At 42.5% G+C, this 16,887-nt stretch overlaps 1 protein-coding gene across 1 annotated transcript in view; it reads right to left on the bottom strand.

Moving 5' to 3' along the window:
* Positions 1–16,887, bottom strand: part of Ttll7 (tubulin tyrosine ligase like 7) — a 109,794-nt gene that overhangs the window by 16,904 nt on the left and 76,003 nt on the right. The window contains exons 17-18 of the mRNA XM_038311451.1: positions 16,728–16,862; positions 14,295–14,375 (exon numbers count right to left, since the gene is read on the bottom strand). Of these exons, the coding sequence (XP_038167379.1) occupies positions 14,295–14,375; positions 16,728–16,862 (216 nt within the window). The remainder of the gene's footprint in view (positions 1–14,294; positions 14,376–16,727; positions 16,863–16,887) is intronic.

Here is a 16,887-nt window from a genome sequence, read left to right as displayed (position 1 = left end):
GTGGAGGCAAAGAACCAGCTCTACAAGGCTTTTCTCTGAGCTCCACATGTGCACAACTGCTATGCACCTCCAAAAACACACATAATAAGAGTAAATGAAAAAAATAATAAAAAAAATAAGCTGGAGAGAAATCAAGGAAGACCTCTGGGCCCCACTAGTATGCGTATGCATACATCAACAATATGTAACACACACCCAAATACATACAAAAACACAGTGTCTAACACACACAGGTCCACAGCCTCCTAATGCTGTCAGTGTGAGGAGCAGAACCCATGGAGAAGAGGGGCTAGCTGCTGTAGATGTTAGGTTCACAAGCATGAAACAAAAGTGCAGGCCATGCACAACCTGATGAGGAGGCTATGGGGAAGAAATACTGTAATCAACCCGAATGAGCGAGACTCAAGAGGCCCTAACAAACATGCAGAAAGCTTTTCAAGACAAATGATCAGGTGCTGGACTCTTAAGCAATGTACATATTTCCAAAAGAATGCTATAAGAAAGATATCAACAAGCCAGGCAGTGGTGGCACACGCCTTTAATCCTGAGGCAGAGGCGGGCAGATCTCTGAGTTCAAGGCCAACATGGTCTACAAGAGCTAGTTCCTGGACAGGCTCCAAAGCTACTGAGAAACCCTATCTTGAAAATAAAAAACAAACAAGCAACAAACAAAAAAGAGCTATCAACAAACACAACTGTTTTAACAAGTTGAATGATGATTAGTTTTTTTCCTTAAGATTTTGTTTTATCAAGTTATGGATACTTCCCATAAAAATGAAAGTAAAAGATCAAAACGTGGGGGGGGGGGCTGGAGGGAGGGCTCAGCAGATAAGAGGGCTTACTGCTCTTGCAGGGGACCAGGGTTCTGTTGCCATGGAGGCAGCTCACAACCCCCTGAACTCTGGGTGCAAAGGATCTGTCTCCCTCTTCTGAGGGCACTTGCTTTTACAAGTATGTAGAGACAGGTGAAGACACAATTGCTCTCTCTGGGAATGAACAGTCATTGGGAGAAGGGTATGAATCATTTGTTTCTCCAGGCACTCACTAAGTATTAAGTGATATTAGCTGTTGATGATCAAGTTCAATTTCAAGCAAACAGCCATTTAGAACTCAATTTGATAAAAACCCATTTGCAGACTAATACTGTTCTTTCTGACAGAATACCAGACTACACAGGTACAGCTCCTCAGTGAAGTGTGTGAGCCACACATTGGCTTTATGTCCCTTTGTCCTGCTTCCATTACTGTGATATGGGGGCAGAAATGCTCACAGTGAAGTGTGTGAGCCAAACAGTGGCTTCTCGTCCCTCCATCCTGCCTCATTAATGTCATGTGGGGACAGAAATGCTCACGGTGAAGTGTGTGACCACACAGCGGCTTTATGCTTCCATTACTGCGACATGGGGACAGAAATGCACATCCTGCAGTATGCTGAGGTTCGTCAGCAAGCAGAGGGGACAGAGGAGAGATGGTGCTGCAGCTCCTGATAGATACTATCCTGGACAATGACTCCTTAATTACAAAGAGGATTTTAAAAACACTTTCATGTGAATTATTCACAAAATACTAATATTCATATCAGGCATTAATTTAATTTATGCTGCTTTAAATTTCATTTAAGCTATTCATTTAGTGCTCTGCAATATTTAATGTGGAAAGCAGGACTCATGATTGGTGCAACGTAAGAATGAACAGCAGCAGAAAACATGATAAAAATTTAAATCATTTCTCACCTTTCCTAGTGAATCATATAATAGGCTAAAAATCAAGAATAAAAGAATAAAAAAGTACCCAATTACAGGTTATTCTAAATTAATCTCAAGAATAAATGTGAGGCTGGGCAGTGGTGGCGCTAGCCTTTAGTCCCAGTACTTGGGAGGCAGAGGCAGGTGGATCTCTGTGAGTTTGAAGCCAGGCTGGTCTACAAGAGCTAGTTCCAGAACAGGCTCCAAAGTTACAGAGAAAACCTGTCTCAAAAACCAAAAAAAAGAATAAATTTGTGTTATATATAAAATAACCAAAATTTGAACAATGCTATTAATATTCAGGATTTAAACATTACCCTAAGCAACTAGTTTTTACATTAAATTATAAGAGACATTTATCTTTCCAATGAAAAGGCATTTGGATTAGGATGTGTTGATGTGTTTATTCTTCCTTTTTACATGTACCCCTGGTGATCACACGTGATTCACAAGAACCAAACAGAAGGGTTACCAGTGTGGATTAGCAGACTGTCCTGAGCCACGCAGTGTGCAAATCATACTACTTAAGAGATTCTCTGGGTCACGTGGCTACATGTACTCTATTCTTAGACTCGGGGAAAATTTAAGAGCACGATACTCTAGTATCCTAATCCACATATGCCTTCAAGCCAGGGACATAGAGCTGGAGAAAGCTTCCCTTCTACAACATTCCCTTCCAGTATGGACATGGGGAAAACTCCTCAGTCATCACAAGGGCCATACAAGCCCCTCGGCGCAAGAGAGCTTTCCCAGTCTGGGAGCGCTATGTGGATGCTTGCTCTTTCCCACAGACCAGCACTGGGGACTTGGATTTCCATTTGATTCTCCCTGCTTTCAGCTTTCAAGAGGCCTCCTCTGAAGCCGAGCTCTGGTCTTAGGAGAAGGGATGGGCTAGAAAGATCCATTTTGACAGTGCAAAGGAAAAGAACCCAAATGCTTCCTCTTCAGGACTCCGAAACCTCAGCTAAGCTCTTTGCTAACAAGAGCAGTATCTGCATGTCTGCCTGGGAAATTCTGGCTCTTTTTTAAATTTTTTTTTAAGATTTAAAAAAAATAGAAAAACTATCTTTTCTTGCTTTACATGACAAATTCATTTCCCACTCCTTCCCCTCCTCTGTCTCCCCCCCATCCCACTCCCTATCCACACCACAGAGAGGATAAGGCTTCCCATGGGGAGTCAACAAAGGCTAGCACATTGCTTTAAGGAAGGACCAAGCCCCCCCCCCCCCCCATGTCTAGGCTGAACAAGGTATCCCTCCAGAGAGAATGGGTTCCAAAAAGCCAGTTCAAGCAGTAGAGATAAATCCTGGTCTCACTGTCAGTGGCCCCAGCCATACAACTGTCACCCACATTCAGAGGCCCTAGTTTGGTCCTATGCTGCTTCCTTCCCTGTCAGGCCAGAGTTGGTGAGCTTCTATTAGCACAGGTAAGCTGTTTCAGTGGGTATCCCCATCATAGTCTTGACCTCTATGCTCGTATTCTCACCCCTCCTTCTCTTTGACTGGACTTTAGGAGTTCAGCCCAATGCTCCTCTGTGGTTCTCTGTAAGACCCTAAGCAATAGTGGAGAGGGTGCTTAAAGGACCTTGCCCTGTAGTCATATTAGAAATTCTGTATCTTAAGACAGCATCACATAGTAGAGACAAGCTCCTTACCACCAACCCACAGCAGGGTCCCTCAGTGACCAGATCTTCCCCCATCAGTCACCCAACTTTAACTTCCCATCCAGCTAACAACAGAGAAATGATGGCCTGCCCAGTCACACATTTGCCCTGTCCCCAAAGGCTTAGAACAAGGTCTACCATTTACCAACTGCTTGTGAAGCAAAACCTATGCAGACGAAGCAAAAAAAAAAAAAAAAAAAAAAAAAAAAAAAAAAAAACCAGAGCTTAGATTTATTCTAGGCACGTCTGCATATATTAAATCCTTAAATCTCAAAACAAAACATAACATAAGCACTGCTGGTCCATAGCCCCTTTCCAAAATTCCTGAGGCTGGAATCAATGATCACACACAGTAATATTTCTACAGGAAAAGATGAAAATATTGAAAGCAAGATATAGAGAGAAATAATGTTATTTCCTGTCAAATCGGCAAGTGAGTTCTTGTGGGTTAGGCTTTGCCATCCAATGATTAGGTAAACTTGCAATGTCCAGGTCAGAAAGCAACTTCTCTAAGATTATAAGTCACACAGACCTCAGTCTCTCCCAATACTGCGGCACAGTCTTGTCTTCTCAAGGGCCAACAGCAGGAGCCTGGGAGACAAACCCTGACCTTGTCTTCTTAGATTCAGACCCATTCTAACAAGTGACATTTAGGAAGATAGGTGAAGTCACTGCACAGACAAGGGTGCTAGACACCTCCTTCTTGTCCTTTATGCCCATTGGATTTGGACTAGATTGCTTAAAGGTATCATGGACAAGGCAAAGATGGTTGTATCTTCAGCAAACTACCCGCAGGAAGGCAAAGGGCATGCAGGCCAGAAATCAAACCCAGACCGGGATGAAGAAAATCTATTGCTTATTCTGTTAGTGATAAACTTTTGGATTCCTGGTATGATCTTGTTAGACAACTTTAAACTTTAAATAACTAGCCTTAAAATTTTTTATAGAGCTGACAATAACAGTGAATTTATAATCCTCCTGCCTTTATTGCCTGAGTTCTGGGATTACAGGCATGTGACACCATGTCCAGCCGGGGATTGAACTCAGAGCGTTGCATTACAAGTCACTCAGACCTCAGCCTCTCTGAGATCTCTCTAAGCAAGGCTCTCCCCACTGTGCTACATCCCCAGTGCGGAGCTGAATAATTTGTGAAGTATAATAATAAATGGCCAGCACAGGCTCATGACGGCCCAGGCAAAGCTAACCTATAAAACCTAAGTCTCATTTCTTTATAAAATGAATTTTCAGAGCATCCCAATCCAACATTAAGCTCTCTGTGGAAAAAAAGTAAATGGAAGATTCAGTGAATAGCAACGTTGATAAAATGAAAAGATTTGTCTTTGTGTGAAATATAGCACATCTGAAGGCATAAAACACACTGACAAATACATATTTTGCAGCTACAGATGCTGAATGACAAACTGCCACCTACAGCTGAGCAGTTGGCCCTAAATTCAAATAATGGCAAGAGGTGAAGACGGTTTCGAAGCAACATTAAAATCACGGTGTGCCGCACTAATGATGTGTGCAGCCACGGCGGCTATAGGGTAAAGGCATATTTGCTGACACGAAATGAACCGCTAAGAACGGCATCCCTGTCAGCCCAAATGAAACAGAGAAGGGAAATAGCAGCCCCGAAATACAGGCGGCAAGTGGCAGCTAAGGTAGGGGCGGAAGAGAATTTGCTACCGAGAAGCACTAGTAAACAAGGCTCCATTAGGAGCCCTAAAACAAATGCAAATGGACTAAGACAAGACAGCTGATTTCTCTCTACCCCCAGTCCTAGTTTGTGCCTAACTATGCAGTGGAGAATGTGCTTCTCAGCAAATTGGGCACTCTTCACAGTCCATCAGCACGGCGGCACACTCAGACTCCATATGAATTCCTTACGCAATGTCTGAGGCACAGCTCCTGGCAGAAAGCCAGACTGCACAAGTGTGGGTTTACCACAACCTGAGGTTAAGTAAGATGAACTGTCCTCACCTTCACCCACTGAGGACTCGCCTCAGGATTTAATTCCTGAGTTCCAGGAATTAAATTTATATTTTATAGCCATTATATTTTATACCCCTTAAGGAAAATGTGAAGAAAGGCAAATCATTTTATTTTTTAAGAACATACACACGCACACACGCACACACAATCATGGGAACATGGGAAAGCCTGTGGGAGTCTCTATGAGTCTGGAAAGGTAAGCTCTGAATGTCACAGCACTCTAATGAAGCATCAGCAATGTCACTGTCCTGAAACAGAAAAAGAAAGATAAATATGTATTTCAACAGTCGCCTCAGAATGGAAGTACAAATGCTTAGAATGTGCCAATCCCTCCACTGTATCTGCAGAATCCATGATTAAATGAGAAAACAAATGAAGGAACTTTCACAGACCCTACAGCACCTAGCTGAGTTCATGAACAAAACCGGCAATCAATAAAGGCTTGTCAAATTAAATCAAGTAACACATAACCTGTGTGACAGCCATGGATGCAGGCAAGTCAGATCAATCTGCTTTAAAGAGCTGGGTTATTTGGTGTTTTCCCATTCAGAATGGGGACGACTGCCTATGTGCTACCTAGGCTGCTCCCAGCCAAGGAGTGAGCAAGGCTGGGACACAGTCCAGGCAAACTTCTGCCCAGGCCAACCCTCCAACATGCAGCTTTTTGCCTACTCTCTCCATCAGCCTGGCCAAAGCCTTCTTAAGATTAAGTCTGAGGTCATTTCCGTCTGAGCCAGCCCTTTTGTGTCTGACCTGTGCTCCGGTTGAACTCCTCTGCCTGCCTCCTTCAGATCCCTCCCCATTTATCCCTCTTGGGTGTTCCCCATGGAAACTTCCTTCACTTCTAATTATCCCTGCTTAGCAACTGCCTCCCAGCGGAGTAAAGTGGCAGAGCTCACCAGTGATGATTGACTATTATCACAGCTGAAAGAATGATGTATCTGATTAATCCAATTCTTATACGTTAATCAAACCTTTGGCTTTCTAAATGGGTAACATTATATAATATCTAACTACACATTCTATGGCTGACTTCCATTGTTTTATTTCTTCCTGTCTTGTATATGTTTTCTAGCCTTATAAGGAAGTCACACAGGTTAGACACAGGTCGATACGGTAAGTCAACAGGCTGTAGTTATAGGTCCTTTCTACACATTCTGTACAGAATTCCACACACAAAGTCCAAGAGCACACAATGTTTCTCTTTCCCCCGTGAGCTGCTCAGTGCCTAGAGCTACATATCCCAGAGAAGACCTAACAAGCCACCAGGAGTAAGGAAGGAACCTATCAAACCCACATCCAAACTCCCCTAAGTCCCAGGACTCTTTCTACCCCCTGCCACTGACTCTCTTGTTCCCCACATAAAGCTTTCTGGTCAGTGCGCTTTGGCGTGCTGCATTAGCCCTCTCGTCATCGAAAGAACATAGTTTCGTCAGTCATTTGGTACTCACTCCACTTCTGATTTCATTGGAAATACGGAGAAAAAATTATATATTGAATTTATAATGTAGATAAATCAGTCACATTATAATGTGTCCCAATGATCCTTAACATGATAATTCAACACTTTTATTCCTGCCTGAGGTACACTTTAAGCATTTCAGGTAATTAATTTCCATACTTGGGATTAAGCAGGGAAAAAAATGTTTAAAAATTTAATTAAAACCATAAATCTTTGTTTACAATGAAGCTCAGGGCCTCCCTTGCTGGCTGCCGTGATGAAGTGTGTCCATGGGTATGTTCATCCAGGCTTCTTCTCACAGACGTTGGCGGAAGAGCTATCCATTCGCCGCAGTTACTGTTACAAAGATGTTAAATTCTACACAATTGATAATTTAGAGTCGGATGAAGAGTTATGGGAGAGACCGCTGAAAGCAGGCCTGCCATAGAAGAACCCCATCACGGAAGGACAGCTGCTGAAGGAAGAGCCCTTCCCTGCTACTCTTCCCAGGTGGGCTCGTCCCTCGCTATTCTGAGGAAAAGCAAGGAAGACTGCTACAAATGAACTGCACGTATGGGTTCCAGAGCCTCTGTCTTCCCGTTCTCCACCACATCCAGAGGCCTCCTGGCAAGATCCATTTTTCTCTAATTAATATCAGCCCTTCCTATTCTTTGAGTGCCAAAACCCAAGACATGAATTCTTCGGCCCAAAATAGAATTGTCTATTAAATAAGCCATGTAGAAGAAAGATCATAACTATTGAGCTAGCGTGAACTGAGACATTATTAGCTGGTTTTTTTTTTTGGGGGGGGGGGGAATGGGTACTTTATTGTGTCTTAAAACACACAGAAAATCTAATACCTTTGGAAAGTAATTGAACAAAGGAAGTAGCAAAATGGAGTCCAAAAAGGGAGTAAAATCTGTATAAATTGAAAATAAAGATCCTGGAACCTCACACTGGTACTGCCTCTTCATCCCCTTGAACAGCCTCTCAGGAACTCTTAACTGAAGAGCACACAAGTATTCGTATAGTAAATTGCCACGACGGAGCTGATGTTATGCTATATATGCATGGGCTAGTAAACTCACAGACAAGTACTAATATTCACTTTAAAATTTTAAATCCTACTAAGCATGACCCTTAAAGCATATGGAAGAGTCCTTTCTACTCACAGACTGCATTCTACCCAAGTCCATCAGATGGTCATCCCATATTTACCAGCATTCTTACACCACATGCAAAACATGAAGTACCATTTCACGTGTGGCTGCACTCATGTATATGCCAGGTTACTAAAGAAAGGAGGATACAGACAGATGCCAGCTTGCTGATAAGAAAACTCAAACACCGAGTCCAGATTGAACTGAGCTCACGAATGTGTACAGCAAACTTCCCGCCAGTGACTAGCCAAGAGACTTGGTCACTTTGGGACAGATTAGAGCAAACTGACTTTATTTGAGGTGCTAGGACCAGAGAGGCAGGACAGACAGGGATGTTAGAAATTGAGGATTACATATGCTGCCAAGTGCCAATCCCCGAGTGGTTAGAGCCTGGAGGTATAAGCCTCCAAACTGAGGGCCTAAGCCTCTAAAGAACTGGTGCTGTCAGTCTCAGGGTCTACTCAGCCTTCCCTAGGGCTGTGACGCTGGTCATGACCATCCGGAAGTTTTCTTTTCCTACACCCAGACCCTCTGGTTAGAACAGAAGGACCCCAGGCAGGTGACTGATAGTATCTTAGCCTATAGTGATATTTTATTTATGTTTTATTAAATAAATCTTGCCTGAAGATCATAAAGTAAAACCAAACCACTAAGAGGCCAGGCAGTGTTGTCATATACCTTTAAACCCAAGATTTAAGAGACAGAAACAGATGGATCTCTGTGAGTTCAAGGTCACCCTGAGCTACACAAAATCAATGGTAAATCAAATCCAGGTGTGGTGGCTCACACCTTTAATCCCAGTACTAGGGAGTCACCTGCCTTTAATCCCAGCACTAAAGGGAATACAAATGGGAGGAGACAGAGGTCAGGGCTCAGTCTGCAGTTGCCCAGCCTTGGTAGAGGTAAGACTTTTCTAGTGGCTCAGCTGTCTTGCTTTTCTGATCTTCAGTTTGAATCCCAATATCTGTCTCTGGGTTTTTATTATTCATGCTACAAACAGTGCCTGAATGTTTAGCAAAAATTTCCACATAAAACCTGAGAAAGCTTTAAAAAAAGATTCCTTGTAGACAAAAACAGACTCAAGCACAGCTCCCTGCTTGGCAACTATCTTTACTCCTGTAGGCTCTGTTTAAGCTCTGTTTAAGCTCTGTTCCTTTAAGAGAGGATACCTGACTCAGCATTAGCAGTAAAAACAACATGGTGGCTCTTTTAAGAGGCCATGCTACCAAACACTTATATGTTTATGAACAGTCAGTGACATACTTCTTGGTGGTAGCATGGACCTAGAAACTCCACAAAGTTGTAGCAATAAACATGGTTCCTGCCAATATTTCCCTCATGAAGCTAGACTCTCAGGAAGCTAAGGAATGGGCAGAACAAATCACCAAAGCTATAGCTTTAATCCTAGCCATGCCTCTCAGCTGACTAAAGACTCGTGTGGTCAGAAAAAAGATAGAGATAGACAGTAAAGACAAATTCAGATGGGGGAATGCCTCTCAACTGTTTACAGTGTGTTTAAAAATATATGTAGGCTTGGGAGAGAAAAGAAATTAGATAGAGAAAGTCCTTTAAAAAAGAAATAGAGTAGCCAGGCATGATGGCCCATGCCTTTAATCCCAGCACGTGGGAGGCAGAGGCAGGAAGATATCTGTGAGTTTGAGACCAGCCTAGTCTAGTTCCATCCAGAAAAGCCAAAGATACACAGGGAAATCCTGTCTCAAAAAAAAAAAAAAAAACAAATTAATTAAAAAATAAAAATAAAAGAAATATAGTAAAAAGAAAAACCACATAAAGATAGAAAATACACAGGAAGTCTGGATAGTGTATGTTATTGTGCTGTCTTTGAATTGTTTGACTGCTGAGGAAGGAGCAACAGCTACTAAAAGATATTTGATTATAAATGCTATTGTATTAAACCAACCTATATATTTAAAAAATATCTTGACTTCAAAATTGAAGTCAAAAGACATGTTACTTAGGGAGCGAGGTTCTGCTTTTATTTCCACAGGAAATGAGAGGCTGTGGATTCATTCTCAGTTAAGAAAACTCAGGCTTGATCATGGAAGACCCCCGATCAGTCTCCGACAAAAGCCGATGGCCCGGATGACTCACTGTCTCAGAGCACATCTGCTGCAGTTTCTTCTGAGTTCTGCATCCACAACAGCATCAAGGCTGCTGCATGAGATGATCAGGCCTCACAGAATACTCCAGTCAGCATTTGACCATGATCCTAAATCTCCTCAGGACTTTCAAAGATTACCAGTGCCCCCGATCAGCAGGAAGCAGCCTAGAAAACTATGCCCATATTTCCCCTCCCCCCCAAAAAATGGATTAAAGGTCTGGGATCAGAGCCCAGTTCCACCTCCTTTCCTTACTTCCTTGGGACATGGGGTCAGACATGTCCATCTCTCTCAGCCACCCCTCCACTTGTAAAAAAGATCATTGTACCTTGAAAAATATAAAAACAGATAAAGAAAACGGGAAAATGACAGCAAATAGCATCTCTTCCTTTCTCTTGGTTCAGTTAACTTTACTCTAGAAATGAGTCATCATAATTTGGCAGAGTCCAAATAAATAGGGGTTCTTTGAAATGGGCTCTCACTATGTAACCATGGCTAGCCTGGAGCTTGCTACGTAGACAAGGATGGCCTTGCAAGTATATTCATCCAGCTGTCTTTCCCTTGTTGGGAAACATTTCTTAATGTTGGGAGTGTAGGGTTTGCCACTACATGGCTGCTTTTAAAAAAATGATGCCAGGTATGTATGTATATAGGTAGGTAGATGGATAGATAAATAGAAAGATGACAGACAGGTTAATTTGGGGGTAATGAATATGGTACAATATGTATTGTAACCTGTTTTTTTGATATAGGGTATCTTTTTAGGATAGTATCAAATGGAGAACTTCACTGGTTCCTCTCACAGCCTCTCTAAATTCCCAAGTGGGAAGACAGCATAGAAATTTTTATCTAAGACCCTTAAATGCAGAAGTCAATAAACATGGCTGGACCTTCACACTTAAATAAATTAAAACTAAGTTACAAATTCTATTCCATGGTCACAGTAGCCACATTTCAAGCATTCAGTAGCCTCCGGCAACTGGTAGCTACTGTATTGAAGATCACAGACACAGACCTTATCCGCCCTTGCAGAAAGCTCCTAGGAGCTGAGCTCACAAAACATCAGCCCGGAACTCCTGGAATTTTTATCTCACTTAGCTATTCACACTGGAGCGCACCATTCAGGACGCACGGGGGAAACAGAGATGAAAAATGGGGGCCATACACACTCAATAGGTTCCCTCTCTTCCAACATGAACATGGTCCGTCTTGTCTCCAGATAATTCAAAAGGAGAACCAGACAGCAGAGGGCATCAGCCTCCCATAGACCCTGCACTGAGCCTGCTTCATGCTGTGCCTTCCCCCATGACAAAGAATGTTCAAGTTATTTTACTACCATGTTTGTTCCACCAGTCTTAAGTCACAGGCTTGAATTCTATATTCTACTCATGGATGGTTCTAGAATAGTCTTCAAGCAAATGAAACTGAATTCCGTGGATGTTCCAGGGTCTTTTTAACCATAAACCCACTGTGAGCCACTCCAGCTGCTTCTGGTATTTGACTTTTCTAAACAGTGCTGTTCTAAATGTTGATATGTGGAAATCTTTCCTATTATTCAGGATGAAAATCTACAGGACACTGGGCCAGAAATTCTCCGAGTCACAAGGTTATGAGCATCCGTGATCTAACAAGTCCCGTAAATGACCTTTCTGAAGCGTTAGACCCATGCACCGACGGCAGAGCAAAGGCCCTCTTAGCCATGCTAGTCCCGCTGGTGTGCAATATCCATCTTATTAATTTTGACCAATATGAGAGTTTCCACCCGCTATTGCTTCATCATTAGCGAGGCCAAGGATCTATTTATATGCTAATTGGCTGTTTGAAGATCCATTAAATTGTCTCTACATAGCCTTCTTATGCACTTCACCGCGCTACTTTCTGTAGACCAGTTTGTCTTTGGCTGATTGATTAGTAAGAATCACTGCTTCACCCGTTACCTTTCATTTTAGATGCACTAAATAGATCTCTCCTCCTCAAGCCACCACCACCGGCGCAACACCCTCACTCTTTAATTTGGTTTAAGATGGTTCCCCGCCCCCCCCCACATTTGTATGTTTTTTGGTTTTGATTTCTTAAGATACTGTTTCACAGTATTGCCCAGACTGGTCTGGGACAAACTTCTTGCCTCAGCTTCTTGAATGCTGGGGCTATAGAGAAGAGCCCAACCACTACACGTGATTTTACGTTTTCATATAACTAAATATTTCAGGCTTTCCCTTTAACCCCTCCTTGTCAGGTCTTTCCTTAAGACGCTGTTTCCCCACTTTATGACTATAAACATCTTTCTGCATTTCCTTTTGTCTGAATGTTTTCCCATGTTACATACATCATGTTTCCCCATGTTATATACCAATTTTACCCTACAGGGAATTTACTTTGTGTAGGATAAGAAATAAGCTCCCTTATTTTCTTGTGAAATAACCGATTGTTCCGACATCATTATACCAGTTGCTTTTGTTCCTGTGTTAAATGCCCGCCTCCCCGTCGTCTTCTCTACAGCTGTTACCTCGCTCTCTCCTCAGATCTCACTTTTTCCCACCATCTGAGACCCCTCATCTTCCCTCTGACTACAACAACTGCTCTTGTCTAGATCAAACCTCATTTTACTCAGGAACTTTGTGCTGCCCAACCCTGACAGTGCATCTTCCAGGCCACTGTCACCGATTCATCAACACACAATGAGAAGAGTCTTCATCTTTAGGCAGAAAAATCCTCTCTGGTTTCAACTCTCTCCTCACTACCACCATTTCCTTTTGTCCTCCCCCAATTTCTTAAAACCTGCCTGCACCAGCTATAGCTTTTTTTTCCCTCTTCAAGGTTCAGTAATTGGATCCCTTCCAGCTAATTTTTGCTCCCTACCACTCCTCCAAATTTGTGATCACCACTAACCTCCATGTTTGCCCGAAATGACAGAGAGCTTGGTGCTCACCTCCCAGAGGCAACTTCCAGCACGGCCTATGGCTTTATGATTAGTCTGCCACGAGGACGACGCTCCTGGGCTTCAGCGACACTCATCCTCACTGTTTTCCACAGTGCACCTCCTGTCTCTTCTCAGTCATCTTCAGAGACTCCCCCACCCCCGCCTCTCTAATCCTACACAGAAGGGATTTCATTCCCAGAAGGCTCTTATCTTCTAACAAACTCTCCACGTGGTCCCTTCCAGCCCCATTCCTTTAACTACCTTATAGACTCCTAATCTTTCTTATCTCCATTCCCAAGCTCAGTTCTGCCTTCATGTTCATAAGACCACCACTTATATCACATTTATCATCGCTTTGATAGCTAATCAGTACATCTACATAACATGTCTAAGATCCAAACGGGGGCTGGAGAGATGACTCAACGGCCCCAAGCATTTGTTGTTGCAGAGTTCCCAAGTTTGATTCCTAGAACCAATATGGAGGTTCTTACGTGCACAGAACTTCAGTTTCAGGGAACGAGACACCGTTTTGGACTTCTCTGGGGTTCTGGATGCATGTGGTGCACAAATGTAGACTCGGGCACACACATACACACATAAACCCACACGACAAATGGGCAGAATCCAGCCCATTCTAGCACCACTGTGGTAAGTACTCCCTCGTTCCTGCCTCAGTTACCCTACAAGCCTTCTAGCTCCTTTCTCTTCCAACTGTGCCACATTCTCTCTGCCTCAAGTAGTTCTCAGTCCTTTCAAATTACTATGTTTTCCCAAACTTTTCCAGTCGCCTCTCATGTACAAAACTAAAATCTGATCTTCTTGGAAGCCATAAAACTCTCATCTGAGCCCTGCCTCACCTTCCCAGTCCATCTCGTACCGCTACTTACTTTTCCAGCCAAATTGAGTTAATTTTACAAGATAATTAAATTATCATATATAGGCACACATATGTAAATATATGTTAATAAGAAAATTGCCTCTGTGGCCCTTATGTGCACCTCAAACTCATCTCCACCCACGATCTCTGTTCCTGCCCCGCTCTCTGCCGCCACATTGACCCACAGATTTCCGCGTAGCTAAACTGCTTTGCCCTCCATTCTGCTTTTCATCCTCACGGTCTAAATCCTTGTCTGACGCAATAGTGTTGAAGGTACAAGCAAATAAAATGCTCACACATAAAATTGCTATGAATTTGACCACATGTTTCAGCTTCATAAACACACAAAGGGCAATGTGATGCGTATCACTCACTTTTCGTTGTTTTACGGAGTCCAGTTTTATGAGCCAATATGAAGCCACTTTTGTTTTATAATGCTTCCAGTTATCCATGATCTGTTGGGGGAGAGACGTTAACAGATTTAACCTAGAATGCTCACCAAGGTGGTAGATAAATGTGTTAGCACCGATTCTATTAATGTCCGCAGTGGAAACACCATTAGACTGCTTATAGTGAAACACACCACCACGTGCACAAGCCAGAGGTTTTAGATCCAAAGCCTCTTCTTCCTTTTCACTAAGAATAATATCACTCAATGGAATATAAGTCAGAAATCTGTAGACACACACATTCTAGATAGAAATCCAACCTATAGGGTTTCCATCTTGCTACGTTACCCACCGAGTAATAGAATATGAAATAATACGTTAAAAGTCAGCCTATATCCAATTAGGTTTCTACTAACCCACTCTCTGTATGACCTGTATCGCTATAGCATTTCTCAACATATATTCTAGTAGCATATACTGTAGCAAACATTCAGGTCCGGAACACAGTAGAATCTAATGTACAATATTAGTTATGTTTCAATAATATATGTGCCTGGAAATCTTCTTTATAATCATAATAGTCACAAATATTAGTTCTGCGTTCTCATCTCCTAATAAAAAATAACCTTAGCAGGACTGCAGTTGTAGCCCAGTGGCTGACAGCATTTGTTACTCTCGCAGAGGACCTGGGTTGGATTCCCAGTACCCATCTCGTGTGTATAAATGTACCTCTTGTTCTAGGGGATTTGACGCTTTCTTTGACCTCTGAGCATCGGGCACACATGTGGTGCACATACATGCATGCAAGCAAAATACTCAAAGAAAATAAATTGTAAAAAGAAAATGGCAGATCATAAAAACAAACAGAAAATGATGTGTCTAGTATAAAGTTACTTGTTTTCCTTAAAAATAAACACTGTCAAAGTTAAGTAACCGCTTATCCAGCTGGTGGCACAGTGCTGTGGGCCCACTGCCACGTGTGACAGCCGGAATTAAGGCACTGGGACACACATGGCAGTAGGAGACAACTGGCTCCCTGAAGCTGTCTTCTGGCTTCCACATGTATGCCATGGCATGTGCCCACTCACACACATACAAACACCAAACAAAAAAAATAAGTGTGTAATTTAAAATTGTAAAACATACCAGCACAATGCCTGATACTCAACCCAAAGTTTCTTTTGTTGTAACAAATAGCAGCTCCCCTACAGACCACATACCACTTTCACATTTGAAAAGCCATTATCACCAAAAAATGCAAAACATTCGGATACTTTATTATATTATCTAATAACAAAAATATGATGCTCTTATGGATCTGTACAACAAGAAAGCTTTTCCTTGTTTTCTTGTTTTGTTATTATTTCCATACACTTGATTTATAAAGCAATGTGAACAGTAAAATGAGCCAGTGCAAACTGTGGTGGTTATTCTTCATATGACCACTAGATGGTGCCTTGTCTTCCGGGGGAAAAAAAATCACAACCTACCTGACCCTACTCCAAACAGCTTTCTATAGCTGAAGAATGACCTAAGAATGGCCATTTAGAAAGCGTGTTGGATGCAGGAAAGAAATGTTCTTCTACCAAATCATTCCAGTAACCTTAGATTTTCTTTTCTAAGATAGGAGCTGAGCCTCTGAAACTGCTGTTTCCAAAGCCTCCACTGGGTGGCAAATGAAAATAACCCAGCCAGACTGTTCCAACACATAATGTGCTAGGCATCATTAAATCTTTCTGTCGCTTCCGAGCAGGGCGCTGCTATTCTCCTTGCATCTCTTTTCACCTTAGACTTCTTCAACTCAGTAAACTTTTACATAGAAAAGTTTATCCTGATATTTCTTTGATCATGAAGAACAGTTATTTGATGTTAATTATTCTCACTTGACAGCCTCATTAGATGACAAAATGTTCCTAATATCTAAAATAAAAGTTTCTGGGGCCTAAAGGGAATATAATTACATTTCCTATGCAATTAAGTACAATTCAACAAGAAAACACATTTTTGTTTCGATGCAGGGGAGGCATGTGTCCATGCACATATGTTTGCAGTGCACATGCATGCTGGTGTGTGTGTACATGCTTGTGCATGAACATGGCACACCTGTGGATAGTAGAGCTCAGTCCTGGTTGTCTGCCCTCCATGGGGCAATTACCTTGCATTTTTAAGATCCAACCTCTCACTGGGAACTGGGGCTCACCAGGTACCCTGGGGTAACTGCCATATAATTACTGAAATCCTCCTGTCTCTGCCTTCCACTTCCAGGGGCTGAGACTACAGGTGCATGTCATATGCCAGGCTCTAACGTAAGTGTTGGGAATCCAACTCAAGACCTCATGCTTGCCCCGCAAGCATTTTGCCAGCGGGTCCTGTCTCCCAGTCCCAGGGAACACACGCTCACGCTCGCTGTATACTCACATCTTCTATCAGTAGCTCAGACTCTGCATCTGACTTCCCTGGAAAGCGGATCCGCATGTCCTTCAGCACAAACAAGGTCTGGCTTGTGAGGTCGTCCTCCTGTTCCTTAGTTTTCAGCTGCCGCAAAGACTCATTCTTAAATGTGAGAGAATACAGAGAT

The sequence above is a fragment of the Arvicola amphibius genome, chromosome 14 (genome assembly GCF_903992535.2).
Source record: "Arvicola amphibius chromosome 14, mArvAmp1.2, whole genome shotgun sequence".
NCBI classification, from domain to species: Eukaryota; Metazoa; Chordata; class Mammalia; order Rodentia; family Cricetidae; genus Arvicola; species Arvicola amphibius.
This window is presented reverse-complemented; position numbering and strand designations above follow the sequence as displayed.